The 17,539-nt window shown below is 49.5% G+C and overlaps 1 protein-coding gene across 1 annotated transcript; it reads right to left on the reverse strand.

Annotated features, from left to right (window-relative positions):
* Nucleotides 1-748: 748 nt before the first annotated feature.
* On the reverse strand, nt 749-17,500 carry LOC137358967 (C3 and PZP-like alpha-2-macroglobulin domain-containing protein 8; the record flags this gene model as incomplete). Its single annotated transcript, XM_068025134.1, has 7 exons — nt 17,161-17,500; nt 12,994-13,170; nt 9,835-9,916; nt 4,138-4,294; nt 3,462-3,536; nt 2,278-2,370; nt 749-967 (listed from the first exon to the last, which is right to left on the reverse strand). Coding segments are annotated over exons 1-7 (1,143 nt in total), but the record flags the coding sequence as incomplete, so codon positions are not given.
* Between the last annotated feature and the right edge of the window lie 39 nt (nt 17,501-17,539).

Below are 17,539 nucleotides of genomic sequence, written 5' to 3' on the forward strand. Positions count from 1 at the left end.
TTGGCCCGGGAACGCAGCGTGGTTGCTTGCTCGCTCTCTCTCTTGGCCCGGGAACGCAGCGCGCTTGCTTGCTCGCTCTCTCTCTTGGCCCGGGATCGCAGCGCGCTTGCTTGCTCGCTCTCTTGGTCCGGGAACGCAACGCGCTTGCTTGCTCGCTCTCTCTCTCTCTTGGCCCGGGAACGCAGCGCGCTTGCTTGCTCGCTCTCTCTCTTGGCCCGGGAACGCAGCGCGCTTGCTTGCTCGCTCTCTCTTGGCCCGGGAACGCAGCGCGCTTGCTTGCTCGCTCTCTCAGTCTGGGAACGCAGCGCGCTTGCTCTCTTGGCCCGGGAACGCAGCGCGCTTGCTCGCTCTCTCTCTTGGCCCGGGAACGCAGCGCGCTTGCTCGCTCTCTCTCTTGGCCCGGGAACGCAGCGCGCTTGCTCGCTCTCTCTCTTGGCCCGGGAACGCAGCGCGCTTGCTCGCTCTCTCTCTCTTGGCCCGGGAACGCAGCGCGCTTGCTCACTCTCTCTCTCTCTTGGCCCGGGAACGCAGCGTGCTTGCTCGCTCTCTCTCTCTTGGCCCGGGAACGCAGCGCGCTTGCTTGCTCGCTCTCTCTCTTGGCCCGGGAACGCAGCACGCTTGCTTGCTCGCTCTCTCTCTTGGCCTGGGAACGCATCGCGCTCGCTTGCTCGCTCTCTCTCTTGGTCCGGGAACGCAGCGCGCTTGCTTGCTCGCTCTCTCTCTTGATCCGGGAACGCAGCGCGCTTGCTTGCTCGCTCTCTCTCTTGGCCCGGGAACGCAGCGCACTTGCTTGCTCGCTCTCTCTCTTGGTCCAGGAACGCAGCGCGCTTGCTTGCTCGCTCTCTTGGTCCGGGAACGCAGCGTGCTTGCTCGCTCGCTCTCTTGGTCCAGGAACGCAGCGCGCTTGCTTGCTCGCTCTCTCTCTTGGCCCGGGAACGCAGCGCACTTGCTTGCTCTCTCTCTTGGTCTGGGAACGCAGCGCGCTTGGTCTCTTGGCCCGGGAACGCAGCGCGCTTGGTCTCTTGGCCCGGGAACGCAGCGCGCTTGGTCTCTTGGCCCGGGAACGCAGCGCGCTTGGTCTCTTGGCCCGGGAACGCAGCGCGCTTGGTCTCTTGGCCCGGGAACGCAGCGCGCTTGGTCTCTTGGCCCGGGAACGCAGCGCGCTTGGTCTCTTGGCCCGGGAACGCAGCGCGCTTGGTCTCTTGGCCCGGGAACGCAGCGCGCTTGGTCTCTTGGCCCGGGAACGCAGCGCGCTTGCTCGCTCTCTCTCTTGGCCCGGGAACGCAGCGCGCTTGCTCGCTCTCTCTCTTGGCCCGGGAACGCAGCGCGCTTGTTCGCTCTCTCTCTTGGCCCGGGAACGCAGCGCGCTTGCTCGCTCTCTCTCTCTCTTGGCCCGGGAACGCAGCGCGCTTGCTCGCTCTCTCTCTTGGCCCGGGAACGCAGCGCGCTTGCTCGCTCTCTCTCTTGGCCCGGGAACGCAGCGTGCCCTCTCTCTCGGCATGGGACCTCAGCATGATCTCTCTCTTGGCCTGGGTCCACAGTGCAATCGATTGCTATCGGCTACCTCCAGTGCCTGAAAGGTGTGGGTGAAGCAGCAACATAACCAATAACAAAGATCTAGGCATTCAGCCAAATGACGAAAACCCAAAGTATATTTGGGTTCATTTTCCTTTTTTGATTTGAAGAGCACGCATGATCTGACTGTTTGAGCAGGTGAAGCTCTCTCCCCTCCTCTGATCACCCTGTGTCCCTAATCTCCTGCTGTAGCTTGATTGTGAGATGCTTGAGTTAAGGGCCATAGAGTCTTCCTGTTTCCTGACCCCCGCCATAGCTGGGATGGAGTGTGGGAGAGCAGGAAGTGCCCGAAGTGAAAGGAATTCAAGGAATCTGAACATTCCCCCTGTCTCCTTGTTAAAAACCCCAGGGAATCCCCTTCGGCTGCTCGTTAACCCGCTCCTGCCCTATTGCCAACTCACAGCTCATCACAAACCTGCTCTAGTTACAACCAGTTAACTCTTTCACCCAACTCTTTCCAATTAGAATTCACCTATCAGGTCCCATTCACTCTTTCATTTCTCTGATCCCAGACACAACTGAATAATCGCAAAGTTCAAATGGTTAGAGGCAGGTGTTCAAACATATGGAGCATTGGTGACAGCGAGCACGTGGGGCCTGTGAGCTTTACTCTATATCTAACCCCGTTTTTTTTTTTGATTTTTAATAGTTTTATTGTATGTACAGAAGTTGTTGCAAAATGAGTAAAATCTAAACCCTTGCCATAAGCTTCAGCTTCTTCTGGGAAATCTTTTTCTTCTGAACAACTTCCTCCTCTGGCTTTGGAACTATCTGCTCCTTCTCAGTGTGCTGTACCTGCCCTGGGAATGTTTGATGGGGACAGTGTAGAGGGAGCTTTACTCTGTATCTAACCCCAGTGCTGTACCTGCCCTGGGAATGTTTGATGGGGACAGTGTAGAGGGAGCTTTACTCTGTATCTAACCCCAGTGCTGTACCTGTCCTGGGAGTGTTTGATGGGGACAGTGTAGAGGGAGCTTTACTCTGTATCTAACCCCAGTGCTGTACCTGCCCTGGGAATGTTTGATGGGGACAGTGTAGAGGGAGCTTTACTCTGTATCTAACCCCAGTGCTGTACCTGTCCTGGGAGTGTTTGATGGGGACAGTGTAGAGGGAGCTTTACTCTGTATCTAATCCCAGTGCTGTACCTGCCTTGGGAGTGTTTGATGGGGACAGTGTAGAGGGAGCTTTACTCATTCATGTATACCCTCTCACCCCACAAGCCGTAATTCACATGTCCCTGTGGTTCTCCCCCACATCATGAAATAGGTTGAGATGGAAGAACTGCTTAACTTTGACCCAAGAGCATTGCAGGTCTCTGTCTGAGCTCAATACAGGCTGTTGGATTTGAACCCTGTGAGTTTCATGTACAAAGTCTGTAACAGCCCAGTTACCAAGATAATGGGTCAGGTTACAAGGCACCAGGACAAACACACTGGGATGGATACACACCTAGTGATCTGGAAGGTGAAGGCCAGTAATTTGATGGGATTTCCAGCATTGTATAGTGTGACTGCAAAACAAAAAAAATCATTTCGCTGTACTACTAGTGTCTCTCTTAGTTAATGGAAAGAGAAGCTGTGCCTTCAGAGTTGGGAGCATATCGGGGGAGAATGGGTTCGGGCAACTTAAAGAGACCTCATCATTACCTCTTGATAAGACCATTGATAACCAATCTCACTGAGGTTAATGCAACCTCCCCCCATTCTCTCTGCTCCTCCCCTGATGGTGCCAACTGATCCCTGGGGTGTGAACCCATAGGAGTTATCACTTCCCCCACCTCCACCCCCCCCCCCCAATGACTCCCGTACCTCATCCGATCAGACATTCCTAAAAGTGTGAGCCAGAATTGTGCAGATCAGAGGAAAGATGAGTGAATCATACCGTACCTCGGAGGTGATTCCAGTCTCTAGGAGAGCAGCAACAACATAGGCGGTCAGTGAGATCCTGCCATGGATTCCACCCTGAAACAATCAGAGCAAGAAATTCACAGCTCAACCTGTGCTGGATACCAGACCAAAATCATCAGGCACCGAGGTCAGCAACACAAACAGAGAATCTCACACAGCAGGATCCCACAAGCAGCCAAAAGGCTTTGGTGATATTGGGTAAGGGACGAATGTTGGTCAGGACACCAGGAGAACACCCCTGCTCTCTGGTTACTGCTGTGGGATCTTTAATATCCACTTGTTGGAACATACTGCTGGCCAATAGGAATCACGAACCAGCCACACATGGGATTATGGAGGCACTGTTTTAGTCACATGCAGTACTTTTAGTGGAAAACACCTTACACACTCAGAACACAGGGAAGTGTACTTCAAATGTATATATTTACTTCACTTCTACCTTAATTCAGTATCCAATGAATGAAAACACTCACAATCATCAAAAAGCACTCTCAAACTATGCTTTTTGCCTGATCATTTTACCAACACATGCAATTGTCATCCGAAGATGTATAGAGATCGCATGCCCAATGGAGTCTAATTCTCTCGCCCTCCTCAACCTTCCCCATCCTCCACTTGTGGTCTCCTGGACAGCTCCTGCTGAGATACTCATTACCTGGATGTCCTTGTTCAGAATGCGCCCAACCGCAGGGAATGAACCGTCTTCTTTCTGGTGCTGAATAATCCAGTCCTTAGCGGTGATCAGCTCCTTCGGGTCGATGAAAATAAAGCCACGGGACTGCGCAAAGGATTTTAGTACAAATGCTGTCAGCCTAGGAGAAAAAACACAGATACGGAAGGGAGAGCAATATTAGTAACAGTGTCTGCTCATCTATATCTCCAAACACAGATACTCTGGTGGAGTTAAACATTATTGAATTATAATTGTGCGTGTGTCTATAAGGTTGTGCACGTGTGTGTGTGTGTGTGTGTGTGTGTGTGTCTGCAGGTGTGTGGGTGTGTGTGTAAAAGGGGGGGGGGGGTGGGGGGGTGTTTCTGTAGGGGTGTGTCCACAGGGGTGTGGGTGTATCTGGTACTCACTTTCTTGATTTACACACAAAGTGAGGCAACTGCCTCCAGGGCGAGGAGAAACTGGGAACAAAAATCACAACAATGGACATGTAACACTGAGCATCACTGGGTGCAGTACCGTGCAGTAATGATGTGGTCTCTATTGAACTGTAAACATTTGCTTTATCCATCTCCAGCAGTGATTCGCTCTGCTCTCTCACAGGGAACTGAAACACAGCAGACATTGCACCAGGGCTACGGTCACTGAGCCAACAGCTTAAATGGTCACTCATATAAGAGGGCAGTTACTGTAGAGCACTAGTGGCATAAACATCCCCTCCCCCAGCTCCCACCTGATGACTCCTCCTTCACCCCTCTCCTGTACGTGCTGCCTCTCTGGCATTCAGTTCCACAAGCAATGATCGCCCACCAGCACTTCACCCCAGTTCCCATACTTCCAGTGTGAGCCGAGACTTTGATCACTGGTAGCTATTGCACTATGGAGTGCAGCACAGCTGAGGTGAATCCTGCCTGCAGGCGAGATGCATATATGCAACTGTTAGTGGTCAGCAGTTGGAGGATGATGAATGGCAGTCAGTGGTCAGCTGTTGCCGGCCAGCAGTCAGTGTATTGGTGATCAGACTCACTCATTAGTCCTGGTCCATCGTGCTACCCTCTGAGGTGAACCAGCTCAGCAGGGGCTGGGCTCAAACATTCAGCCTTCCAGGTCTGTATCACACCACAGTTACAGTCTATCGATTCCCACCTGAGTCACACAGAAACCTTCTCCCTACAGCTCTGTGTCTGCACCGCTCTGAGTCAATCGCCAGAGGCCCTGATTCACCCTGGTTTGGGAATGATGTTCGGATCAGTAACTCACCCTGAAAAGGGCATAGTGGGGAGGGGTTGGTGAGAGGGGGTGATGGGGAGAAGCAGCCTGGGGGCAGTGACCTCAGCACACTGCAAGAGGTTGTTACCAGTTGTCAGTTTGACGAGAGCCAATCAGATTGGAACTGGCAAACAGGAAGAACCTTAGATTCCATCTGACATTAAATTCTGAAAATCAGCTGTGTGTTTTGTTTTTAAATTGATGTTGAAATACAGAGTGCCTAAAAAGACTTATTGACAAAAACAGAACATTCACAGAAGAATTGGAATATCCTGTTAAATGTTAAAATTGCAAAATTAGGTTTGTGCTTTACAATATCCAGAGATCCCAAGACCTATTAAGGAAACTGTTGCAAATGACTCCTGGGCCATCCCAGCTCACAGCAGAGTTGGCTAGAGAGACACCAGCTTTTCAACTACTGAATCATGCTTTTATTAAACCCCCCATCCTCCGCCCACACCCCCCCCCCCCCCACCACTGCCACAATGGGAGGGAGCAGTGGTTTAATAAACAGCCCACGGTGGATTTTTCAAGTGTTAAGTAATGGCCTGTCACAATCTTTCACAGTGAGGGGCTAAATCACAGCAGGCAACATGCAAGGGGGAGCTGCCTTTTTCAAGTGATTTACTGCAGTATTTTACACTGAGATGGCCCCAAGGGCAGAAAGGGTCAGTGTCTCTGGGATTTGGAGCAGAGAGGCTATTCGCTATCGCTGTTTACATCTGTTTTTGTATGCTGATGTTTTATGATGTAACGATGCAGATGATTCCATTTCAAGGACTATTCCAGATTACTAAATATTTATGCAGTTGAACAGGCTCCAGGGATGAAGAAGTCACTGTCTTTCATTTTTTCCTACAAACAAATACAGTTAGCTGTAAATTCCGGGTATGTCACTATTTGTTTGGCCCACGTTAACACAAACATTGGAACAGAAGGTGGCCATTCAGCCCCTGTTCCATCTACATTGATCATGATTGGTCTGCACCTTAACTCCATCTACATGGTTCCATACCCTTTCCCCAACAAAGGTTGTCCCGATGTCATGTGGAGTCTTCCCGCAATATGTCTTCCGAGTTCACTGAATGGACTTGTTCACTCAATTAAATGTAAAACTGGGGCCATCGAGGGCTGTGTTGGCATGTTCCCACCTCTGGGCCGTTTCTGTTCTGGCAAGGGGTGGGTAGCCTATTAGGCTAATTAAATGGCCCATTAAGACCATTCAGCAGAAACCACTTCATCCCATTAGGAACCCCCTCCCCGCTCCTGCCACAGCTGCAGCCACTGGCCATACAGTGGAGGAGTTGCCCCTTCACGATGATAGCCTAGCAGCTGTGGCCTTTTCAAATTGAAATTTTCTTACCTTCTCCAGAGGGCGCCCCCTCTCTCTCTCTCTCTAACCTGTATCGGCAGCTTCCACCTCGGATGGTGTGGCTGCCAATGTGTCATTGCTGGAGGGCCTCCTACTGGACCATTTACTTGGACGCCAAGTGTCGCTCCCTGGCCACTAATTGGCCATCCCTAAAAAGACATCCAACGTGACGTGGGGTCAGGACCCAGAAATTCTCCCTTTGACAGGGTCTCGACTCCAAAACAAAAATCCAGTCCGTTGTATCCACTGAACATGCTACATGTACTGGACCCACTGCATCAATGGATACCATCCATCCAATGACAGCCTTACATAAGGGACCATTCTACACGTGTGAGCTGAGGCAGTAAGTGTTGAACTGTGGTGGGCATCATAATTGAACCTGGACCATCCACACCTTATCGCACACTTGCAATCAATGGATCAGATGCAGGAACCCAGACCGATTATTCTTTCCCCAAGGCAAGGCTGATGAGGACAAATGCAGGGTCCCAACTAAGTTAAGCTAACTGAGCAAAGAATCGGGAACAAAATAGGGACAGTTGTAATGTATACAGGTCAGTCCCACACTGAACGGGCTCTCTGGAGCTCAGTCCTGCACTGCCACGTTGTATCAGAATCATGATATTTAAGGGCCAGAGGTAAAACAAACGTCAAATCACATGGGCTGGTGACATCATTAAACCAGTGTCAATCTGCTACCAGCTTTCACCTGTAATCCGCTGAAATATTTCATCACGAGTCACTTTTGCAAAGAATCTGGCTTTGCTCATGTTTTAGTTTTTTGGTTCTGAATGAAATACTGACTGGGCTGTGAGCCACAAATTCACAAATTGTTAACTTTTTCTTTGCAGTTGCTTCAGGCTGATCCAAAAACTAAACCTCTTGGCAAAAACAGCCCCGTGTTTATCAGGGTTAAACTGAGTTGCCTCTTTTATCTGATGAATGTTTCACTGCTGGGCAGTGTGCAGAGAGGAGATCTAGGCTGGCATATTGGCAATGAGCCCATGGTTCTGTTTGGCGATTGTATCTCAGAACCTGTTTCAATCATTTTGCTGTTTTATTTCTGCCCTCAGCAAGATGCAGAGTTTGGGCAATGGCCAATGACATCATCCAAACTAGAGACTTTTCAGCATCTCACCAACCATAGCCCACCCGATTATACAAGTCAGAATATTACCCTTGAGATACAGACCATGTAACACAGGCCCAGTTTCCTGGCAAGCTGAAACCAGTCTCTGATTTAATGTTACGGAAGTTAACAGATCAAACTGAGTAGTATAGACAGGATTACATTTTTTTTAACCTGTATTACTAAGGCCACATGATGTCAATTAAAGCAGGATCCTTGAATGGCTCTCTCATCTCTAGTGCCAGCCTCTCCCTGTTGATCACAACCCTTCTTGTCTCTCTCTCCCTTTTAGTGGTCTCTCTGTTCAGTTCTCCTCTGAACTCTCTTCTACTGTTCCTCTAAAGCTCCAAAACCCCTCTCCTTCATATTCTCCCTCCTCGCCCATCGAACCCAGACTCCCTCGGTTACCGTCCCACACACTCTGCCCCCTTCCCTGTCCCACACACTCTGCCCCCTTCCCCGTCCCACACACTCCGCCCCCTCTCCTCATCGCTATGGTCCATGAGCCTTCCCCCACTCTATCTCACCCAGCAACATTCACCAGTTTGCATTTATATAGCGCCTTTAACATAGTGATAAATCCCAAGGTGCTTTATACAAGAGTGAAATCAAACAAAATTTGACATTGAGCCACATAAGGAGATATTAGGGCAGATGACCAGAAGTATGGTCAAAGAGGGAGGTGTTAATGAACACCTTAAAAGAGGAGAGAAGTGGAGAGGCAGAGATGTTTAGGGACGGACTTCAGAGTTTAGTCCTTTTTAATCCTTCTATTTCTTTCTCCATGTGTTTATCCAGTTTCCCCTTAAATGTATCTCTGCTATTCATCTTAACCACTCCCTATTACAGTGAGTTCCACATTCTCACCAGACGTTTCTCCTAAATTCCCTATTGGATTTATTAGTAACTATCTTCTATATGGCCTCTAGTTTTAGACTCCTCTACAATTCGAAACATCTTCTCAATGTCCACCCTATCAGAATCGTTCATAATCTGAGAGACTTCTATGAAGTCATCCCTCAGTTTTCTCTTTTCTAGAGTGAAGAGTTCCAGAATTCCAGTCTGTTCAGCCTTTCCTGATAGTTCTAACTTTACAGTTCTAGTATCATCCTGGTAAATCATTGTTGCATTTTCTGCAGTGCTTCAAAATCCTTTTTTAAAATATGCAGACCAGAACTGTGTACAGTATTCCAAGTGTGGTCTAACAATGGTTCTATACAAGTTTAGCATAACTTCTCTGCTTTCAAATTTTATCCTCTAGAAATGAATACCAGTGATTGGTTTTCTCCTTTAGTGATTTGAGTAGATGTGCCCCTAGATCCCTCTGCCCCATTTAGACTATTTCCCAAGGAATATATGGCCTTCTTATTCCTCCTACCAAATTGCAACACCTCACACTTCTCTATATTGAAATTTATTTGGCAACCTGTGGAACTCCTCATTCTGCTCAGTTCTCCCTCCTTCCTTGAATGCAACGTTAACAAAGTGAGGAGGAAAGCTTGTAGGACAGATCATTTGGAGATTTGTAAGTAAGAGGACAGAGGTCAAAAGATTAATATCATGGTGAAGAGAGACGCAAGAGGCTTGACTTGGTGACATGTGACCCTGGCATTGGTCACAAAACATCGCCTTGCTCACTTTTCCAATCCTCTCCCCCGCGAGGGAGGGAAAGGGCAGCTCTCCCCCGTGAGGGAGGGAAAGGGCAGCTCTCCCCCGCGAGGGAGGGAAAGGGGAGGTCTCTCCGTGAGGGAGGGAAAGGGGAGGTCTCCCCCCGCGAGTGAGGGAAAGGGGAGCTCTCTCCACTAATGAGGGAAAGGGGAGCTCTCTCCACTAATGAGGGAAAGGGGAGCTCTCTCCACTTGTGTTATCCCACCCTTCCTATTCATAGAGATTGAATAAACTCACGCACCACATACTTCCTGAAGAATCCCTCTCACCGAATGCACTATACGATCCGTCATCTCGCTTGTACGTCAGCTGACGTTGATATCCTGCAGGGGAGAAAATTCAGAGAAGAATCTGTCCAGGATTTTATTTTTACTCTCCCCCAATTCTCACTTGCAACTAAAAAAAAAGGAATAGTTCCGAGGATCAGGGGTTTCAGTTTTATGGGAAGACTGGGAGAAGCCGGTATTATTCTCCTTTGGGCAGAAAAATTAAAGGAGAGATTTATAGGAGGCGTTGAAAATTATGAAGCCGTTTAATGGGAGTAAATAAAGAGAAACTGTTTGCAGTGGCAGGAAGGTCAGTAACCAGAGGACACAGATTTAATATGATTGGCAAAAGAAGCAGAGAGGCAGATGAGAAGAAATTGTTTTTACACAGTGAGTTGTTGTGATCTGGAATGCGCTGCCTGAAAGGGCGGTGGAAGGAGATTCAATCGTAACTTTCAAAAGGGAATCGGATAAATATTTGAAAAGGAAAAAATTGCAGGGCTTTGGGGAAAGAGCAGGGGTTAATGGGACTGTTTCAAAGAGCCAGCACAGGCACAATGGGCTGAATGGCCTCCTTCCGTCTGTAAGATTATTTATCATTGTAAACAGCCACACGGAAAGGAAATTGGATTAAGAAATGTGGAGCTGCAATGAGTGAGTGACCGGAGTAAAATTACCAGAGAGCAAGACCAGTTTCACTGAGTCAAACATTCACAGTTTTTAGAGTGACTTTTCACATGGTAGAGATAGGTTCAATTCTAGCAAGAGGATGAAGATCTCTCCTCTATCTTGTGTCCAATACTTGCAGCAATGGCTTCAACACTGTCCTACCAACCACCAGAGCAGAGTTTGAAAATTAGTCCAAATCCACAGCAGTTTGAGAATTTTAATTCATAGAGTCATAGAGTTATACAGCACAGAAACAGACCCTTCAGCCCATCGTGTCTGTGCCGGCCATCAAGCACCTAACTATACCAATCCCATTTTCCACCACTTGACCCATAGCCTTGTATGCTGCGGCTTCAAGTGCTCATCTAAATACTTCTTAAATGTCGTGAGGGTTCCTGCCTCTACCACCTCTTCAGGCAGTGTGTTCCAGATTCCAACCACACTCCGAGTGAATTTTTTTTCCTCACATCCCCTCGAAACCTCCTGCCCCTTACCTTAAATCTATGCCTCCTGGGTATTGACCTCTCTGCTAAGGGAAAAAGTTTCTTCCTATCTACCCTATCAATGCCCCTCATAATTTTGTATACCTCAATCAGGTTCCCCCTCAGCCTTCTCTGCTCAAAGGGAAACAACCCTAGCCTATCCAGTCTCTCTTCATAGCTGAAATGCTCCAGCCCAGGCAACATCCTGGTGAATCTCCTCTGCACCCTCTCCAGTGCAATCACATCATTCCTACAGTGTGGTGACCAGAACTGTACACAGTACTCCAGCTGTGGCTTAACTAGCGTTTTATACAGCTCTATCATAACCTCCCTGCTCTTATATTCTATGCCTCGGCTAATAAAGGCAAATATCCCATATGCCTTCCGAACCACCTTATCTACCTGTGCTACTGCCTTCAGTGATCTATGGACAAGTACACCAAGATCCCTCTGACCCTCTGTACTTCCTAGGGTCCTACCATCCATTGTATGTTCCCTTACCTTGTTAGTCTTCCCTAAATGCATCACCTCACACTTCTCAGGATTAAATTCCATTTGCCACTGCTCCGCCCATCTTACCAGCCCATCTATATCGTCCTGTAATCTAATGCTTTCCTCCTCACTATTTACACCACCAATTTTCGTGTCATCTGCAAACTTACTTATCATACCTCCTATAGTCACATCTAAATCATTAATGTACACTACAAGCAGCAAGGGTCCCAGCACCGATCCCTGTGGTACAACATTGGTCACAGGCTTCCAATCGCAGAAACAACCCTCGACCATCACCCTCTGCCTCCTGCCACTAAGCCAATTTTGGATCCAATTTGTCAAAATGCCCTGGATCCCATGGGCTCTAACCTTCTTAACCAATCTCTCATGCAGGACCTTATCGAAAGCCTTACTGAAGTCCAGGTAGACTACATCAACTGCTTTACCCTCATCTACACATCGCCTCGAAAAATTCAAATCAAGTTAGTTAGACACAATCTCCCCCTGACAAAGCCATGCTGACTATCCCTGATTAATCCCTGCCTCTCCAAGTGGAAATTAATCCTGTCCCTCAGAATTTTTTCCAATAGTTTCCCAACCACTGATGTTAGACTCACCGGCCTGTAATTACCTGGTTTATCCCTGCTACCCTTCTTGAATAATGGTACCATATTCACTATCCTCCAATCCTTTGGTACCTCTCCTGTGGCCAGAGAGGATTTGAAATTTTGTGTCAGAGCCCCTGCTATCACCTCCCTTGCCTCACATAACAGCCTGGGGATTTATCCACTTTTAAGCCCACTAAAACAGCTAATACTTCCTCCCTTTCAATGCTAATATGTTCAAGGAAATCACAATCCCCCTCCCTGATCTCTACACTGACATCGCCCTTCTCCACAGTGAACACAGATGAAAAGTAATTCAGTTTTTAAAAAGTTGGAACTAAAAAGCAGGTCTCAGTAAAAGTGACCATGAAGCTGTCAGGTTGTTGAAAAAACCCAATTGGTTCACTGATGTCCTTTAGGGAAGAAAACCTGTCGTCCTTACCCAGTCTGGGCCTATATGTGACTCCAGTCCCAAACCAACATGGTTGACTCTTAATTGTCCTCTGAAGTGGCCGAGCAAGACACATACTTGTATCAAACCTGCCACAGAGGATGACTGCAGCAGCTATCAAGGGTAAATATGTTTGGATATTTGCTATCAGTAACGACTGCAACAAAAGATTGAATGATTAAACAATTACACTTGGGCAGAAAGGGCTCTTGGAGGGAATAGCTTTGGTTCTATCTTAATCTGTTCTCCAACAATCTCCTAATGAACTAGGGAGTGAAACTAGAACCTCGCTATCGTTCAGCATGCACAGACCATGCATTGAGGCAGGGCTCTTCCTCCCCACCCCACCTCTGCAGGCCAGGGAGATGTGCCCCACCCCACTGGGGGTCCTGGTATGAAGTTTTCCTAGAATGTGCCACCCCAGTGACTCACCTTGAAGCAGGTAGTCTGTGGCCTCGCTCTCCAGCTCAGTGAATAGTTGCTTCGTCTTCTGCAGGTATTTCAGCACAAAGACATTCGGTGCAAAATGGATCATGTTTTGCTCCCCGCAACCAAATGGGAGGCGCAGGAGGTTGTCCAGATTATTGAGAGTGGGGCCCATCACATCCCCTAAATAATGGAGAATGAGGCATTAGAATCACCTTTGTGAAAGAGGTCACCAGACACACAGAGAGAGAATTAGAATTAGAACATTACAGCGCAGTACAGGCCCTTCGGCCCTCGATGTTGCGCCGACCTGTGAAACCATCTGACCTACACTATTCCATTTTCATCCATATGTCTATCCAATGACCACTTAAATGCCCTTAAAGTTGGCGAGTCTACTACTGTTGCAGGCAGGGCGTTCCACGCCCCTACTACTCTCTGTGTAAAGAAACTACCTCTGACATCTGTCCTATATCTATCACCCCTCAACTTAAAGCTATGTCCCCTCGTGTTTGCCATCACCATCCGAGGAAAAAGACTCTCACTATCCACCCTATCTAACCCTCTGATTACCCTCTGAGAGAGAGCGAGACAGCGAGAGAGAGAGCGAGACAGCGAGAGAGAGAGCGAGACAGCGAGAGAGAGAGCGAGACAGCGAGAGAGAGAGCGAGACAGCGAGAGAGAGAGCGAGACAGCGAGGGAGAGAGCGAGACAGCGAGGGAGAGAGAGAGACAGCGAGGGAGAGAGAGAGACAGCGAGGGAGAGAGAGAGACAGCGAGGGAGAGAGAGAGACAGCGAGGGAGAGAGAGAGACAGCGAGGGAGAGAGAGAGACAGCGAGGGAGAGAGAGAGACAGCGAGGGAGAGAGAGAGACAGCGAGAGAGAGAGAGAGACAGCGAGAGAGAGAGAGAGACAGCGAGAGAGAGAGAGAGACAGCGAGAGAGAGAGAGAGACAGCGAGAGAGAGAGAGAGACAGCGAGAGAGAGAGAGACAGCGAGAGAGAGAGAGACAGCGAGAGAGAGAGAGACAGCGAGAGAGAGAGAGACAGCGACAGAGAGAGAGACAGCGACAGAGAGAGAGACAGAGACAGAGACAGCGACAGAGAGAGAGACAGAGACAGAGACAGAGACAGAGACAGAGACAGAGACAGAGACAGAGAGACAGAGACAGAGAGAGAGACAGCGACAGAGACAGAGACAGAGAGAGAGACAGAGAGACAGAGAGAGAGACAGAGACAGAGACAGAGACAGAGAGAGAGACAGAGACAGCGAGGGAGAGAGAGAGACAGCGAGGGAGAGAGAGAGACAGCGAGGGAGAGAGAGAGACAGCGAGGGAGAGAGAGAGACAGCGAGGGAGAGAGAGAGACAGCGAGGGAGAGAGAGAGACAGCGAGGGAGAGAGAGAGACAGCGAGGGAGAGAGAGAGACAGCGAGAGAGAGAGAGAGACAGCGAGAGAGAGAGAGAGACAGCGAGAGAGAGAGAGAGACAGCGAGAGAGAGAGAGAGACAGCGAGAGAGAGAGAGAGACAGCGAGAGAGAGAGAGAGACAGCGAGAGAGAGAGAGAGACAGCGAGAGAGAGAGAGAGACAGCGAGAGAGAGAGACAGCGAGAGAGAGAGAGACAGCGACAGAGAGAGAGACAGCGACAGAGAGAGAGACAGCGACAGAGAGAGAGACAGCGACAGAGAGAGAGACAGAGACAGAGACAGAGACAGAGACAGAGACAGAGACAGAGACAGAGACAGAGAGAGAGACAGAGACAGAGAGAGAGACAGAGACAGAGAGAGAGACAGCGACAGAGACAGAGACAGAGAGAGAGACAGAGAGACAGAGAGACAGAGACAGAGACAGAGACAGAGACAGAGAGACAGAGACAGAGACAGAGACAGAGACAGAGAGAGAGAGAGAGAGAGAGAGAGAGAGAGAGAGAGAGAGACAGAGAGAGAGAGAGAGACAGAGAGAGAGAGAGAGACAGAGAGAGAGAGAGAGACAGAGACAGAGACAGAGACAGAGACAGAGACAGACAGAGAGAGAGATAGACACAGAGATAGAGAGACAGACAGAGAGACAGACAGAGAGAGAGACAGAGAGAGAGACAGAGAGAGAGACAGAGAGAGAGACAGAGAGAGAGACAGAGAGAGAGACAGAGAGAGAGACAGAGAGAGAGACAGAGAGAGAGACAGAGAGAGAGACAGAGAGACATGTTCCATGTGCTTGCCACAGGATAGTGATCAGAAGCAGGGGTCCAGTTTGATTTTTCCCTCTCCCTAGCTGAGGAAATTTGCAGTCTCCATGCTGTGTCTTGAACTGAATGTGGGAGAGGGATCAAACTCTGAACTGTGGGTCAATGTGCCTCAGCACCACAATGAGCCATTGGGCAAACTGACGTAGCGAGCTCAGTCAACATTTCAAAGACCAGGTCAGCGTGCCTTCGATCACTCTCACTTTGGAAGTGTTGACAAGGACGTCATTCACTACACACCGTGGGGTTTAAAGAGGCAGGGACACGGGGCACAGTGCCCAGGTCCTGCAAACCAGGAGGTTCCGGAATCCACCTCCGATCAGTACGGTCTGCTGATCTCGGCTGGGATAACAGTCAGTTTTGGCCTCCCTGAGCAAGGCAGCAGGACGTTAGTCAGGGATCCTGCTCATGGTCACTGCCCTGTTACTCCCTGCTGGACAGTGCATATTTAGACATTTGGTAGGGACAGGACTGGTCTTTGCTACAGTGCCTCCAGTCACTGAATACCTGCCAACAGTCACTGCAGAGTCTCACAAATCAACTATCACACATTGGAACAAGAAAACAGCTAGGACTGTGGAACTGAACTTTAACTAGAGTCAGCACCTCAGGAGAGGAGGGGACCTGTACCCCAGTGACAGTCAGCACCTTCAGGAGAGGAGGGGACCCGTACCCCAGTGAGAGTCGACACCTTCAGGAGAGGAGGGGACCCGTACCCCAGTGAGAGTCAGCACCTTCAGGAGAGGAGGGGACCCGTACCCCAGTGAGAGTCAGCACCTTCAGGAGAGGAGGGGACCCATACCCCAGTGAGAGTCAGCACCTTCAGGAGAGGAGGGGACCCGTACCCCAGTGAGAGTCAGCACCTTCAGGAGAGGAGGGGACCCGTACCCCAGTGAGAGTCAGCACCTTCAGGAGAGGAGGGGACCCGTACCCCAGTGAGAGTCAGCACCTTCAGGAGAGGAGGGGACCCGTACCCCAGTGAGAGTCAGCACCTTCAGGAGAGGAGGGGACCCGTACCCCAGTGAGAGTCAGCACCTTCAGGAGAGGAGGGGACCCGTACCCCAGTGAGAGTCGACACCTTCAGGAGAGGAGGGGACCCGTACCCCAGTGAGAGTCAGCACCTTCAGGAGAGGAGGGGACCCGTACCCCAGTGAGAGTCAGCACCTTCAGGAGAGGAGGGGACCTGTACCCCAGTGAGAGTCAGCACCTTCAGGGGAGGAGGGGACCTGTACCCCAGTGAGAGTCAGCACCTTCGGGAGTGGAGGGGACCCGTACCCCAGTGAGAGTCAGCACCTTCAGGAGAGGAGGGGACCTGTACCCCAGTGAGAGTCAGCACCTTCAGGGGAGGAGTGGACCTGTACCCCAGTGAGAGTCAGCACCTTCAGGGGAGGAGGGGACCCGTACCCCAGTGAGAGTCAGCACCCTCAATGTATTTAAGAGAGGTTTGTGTGATGGAGGAAGATAATCACTGGAAAAAGAGAGGTTGTGTAAAAAGTGTGAGTGATAGTAATTGTTTCGGACAGATTAATGTGTGTTTTTAATCGAAATGTAAACTGAACCTTGCGATTCTAAATGAAACTACAGTAAATTTGTCCCAGATTGTGAGCTGCAATCCAATGGGATTGCTGGGTACTCATTGGCTGATACTGAAATAACAATCCCCTCTCCTCCTGGTTTCCACCCCCCACTTCCATAGGTGCTGACCCATGTTGGGACCTGGTTCCTTGAGCACCAGGGACTTCAAGTACCTCATCAAGGGGATGGATGGTATTAAGAGGCTGCCCATTCCCCATACCACTCCCAAACATTCAAAGATTAATTATCTTATGTAAATGTCAGCTTTTTTTTTTGCCTTATATTAAGTCCCATTTGTCAGTGCCCAGAGACCAAGCTCAATACAGTCTGTGCTCGGATTCCTAGATACCCTGCCTTTACCTATCATGGAGGCTGTGGCTCTCTCAGATCCCGGGACTACGTTATGAGGCACTCCAAGAGTGAAGGCTTCATTGTGGTTTTCATCGGATTCCTCCTTTCTCCAGATTTTGAACTCGCCCATCGAGCCCCAGCCAGTTGAAAAGCCGATGTAACTGATCTCAGGTAACCTGACTGCTGCCCACTCCACAATCAGAGACTCATTCGATGGTACCACACCATGTCCAACCTGAGAACAACACATCAGAAGCAGTGATACCTTTGCAAAGCCTGTGCCAGAATGCACCATGAGCTTTAAACACAGCAAGATGACACTACACATTACAGGAGGGCCAACAGACATCGCTGCGGGCAAGAAATTCCACTGGTTGACAAATTTCAT

This window comes from Heterodontus francisci, unplaced genomic scaffold (assembly GCF_036365525.1).
Source record: "Heterodontus francisci isolate sHetFra1 unplaced genomic scaffold, sHetFra1.hap1 HAP1_SCAFFOLD_2430, whole genome shotgun sequence".
Lineage (NCBI taxonomy): Eukaryota > Metazoa > Chordata > Chondrichthyes > Heterodontiformes > Heterodontidae > Heterodontus > Heterodontus francisci.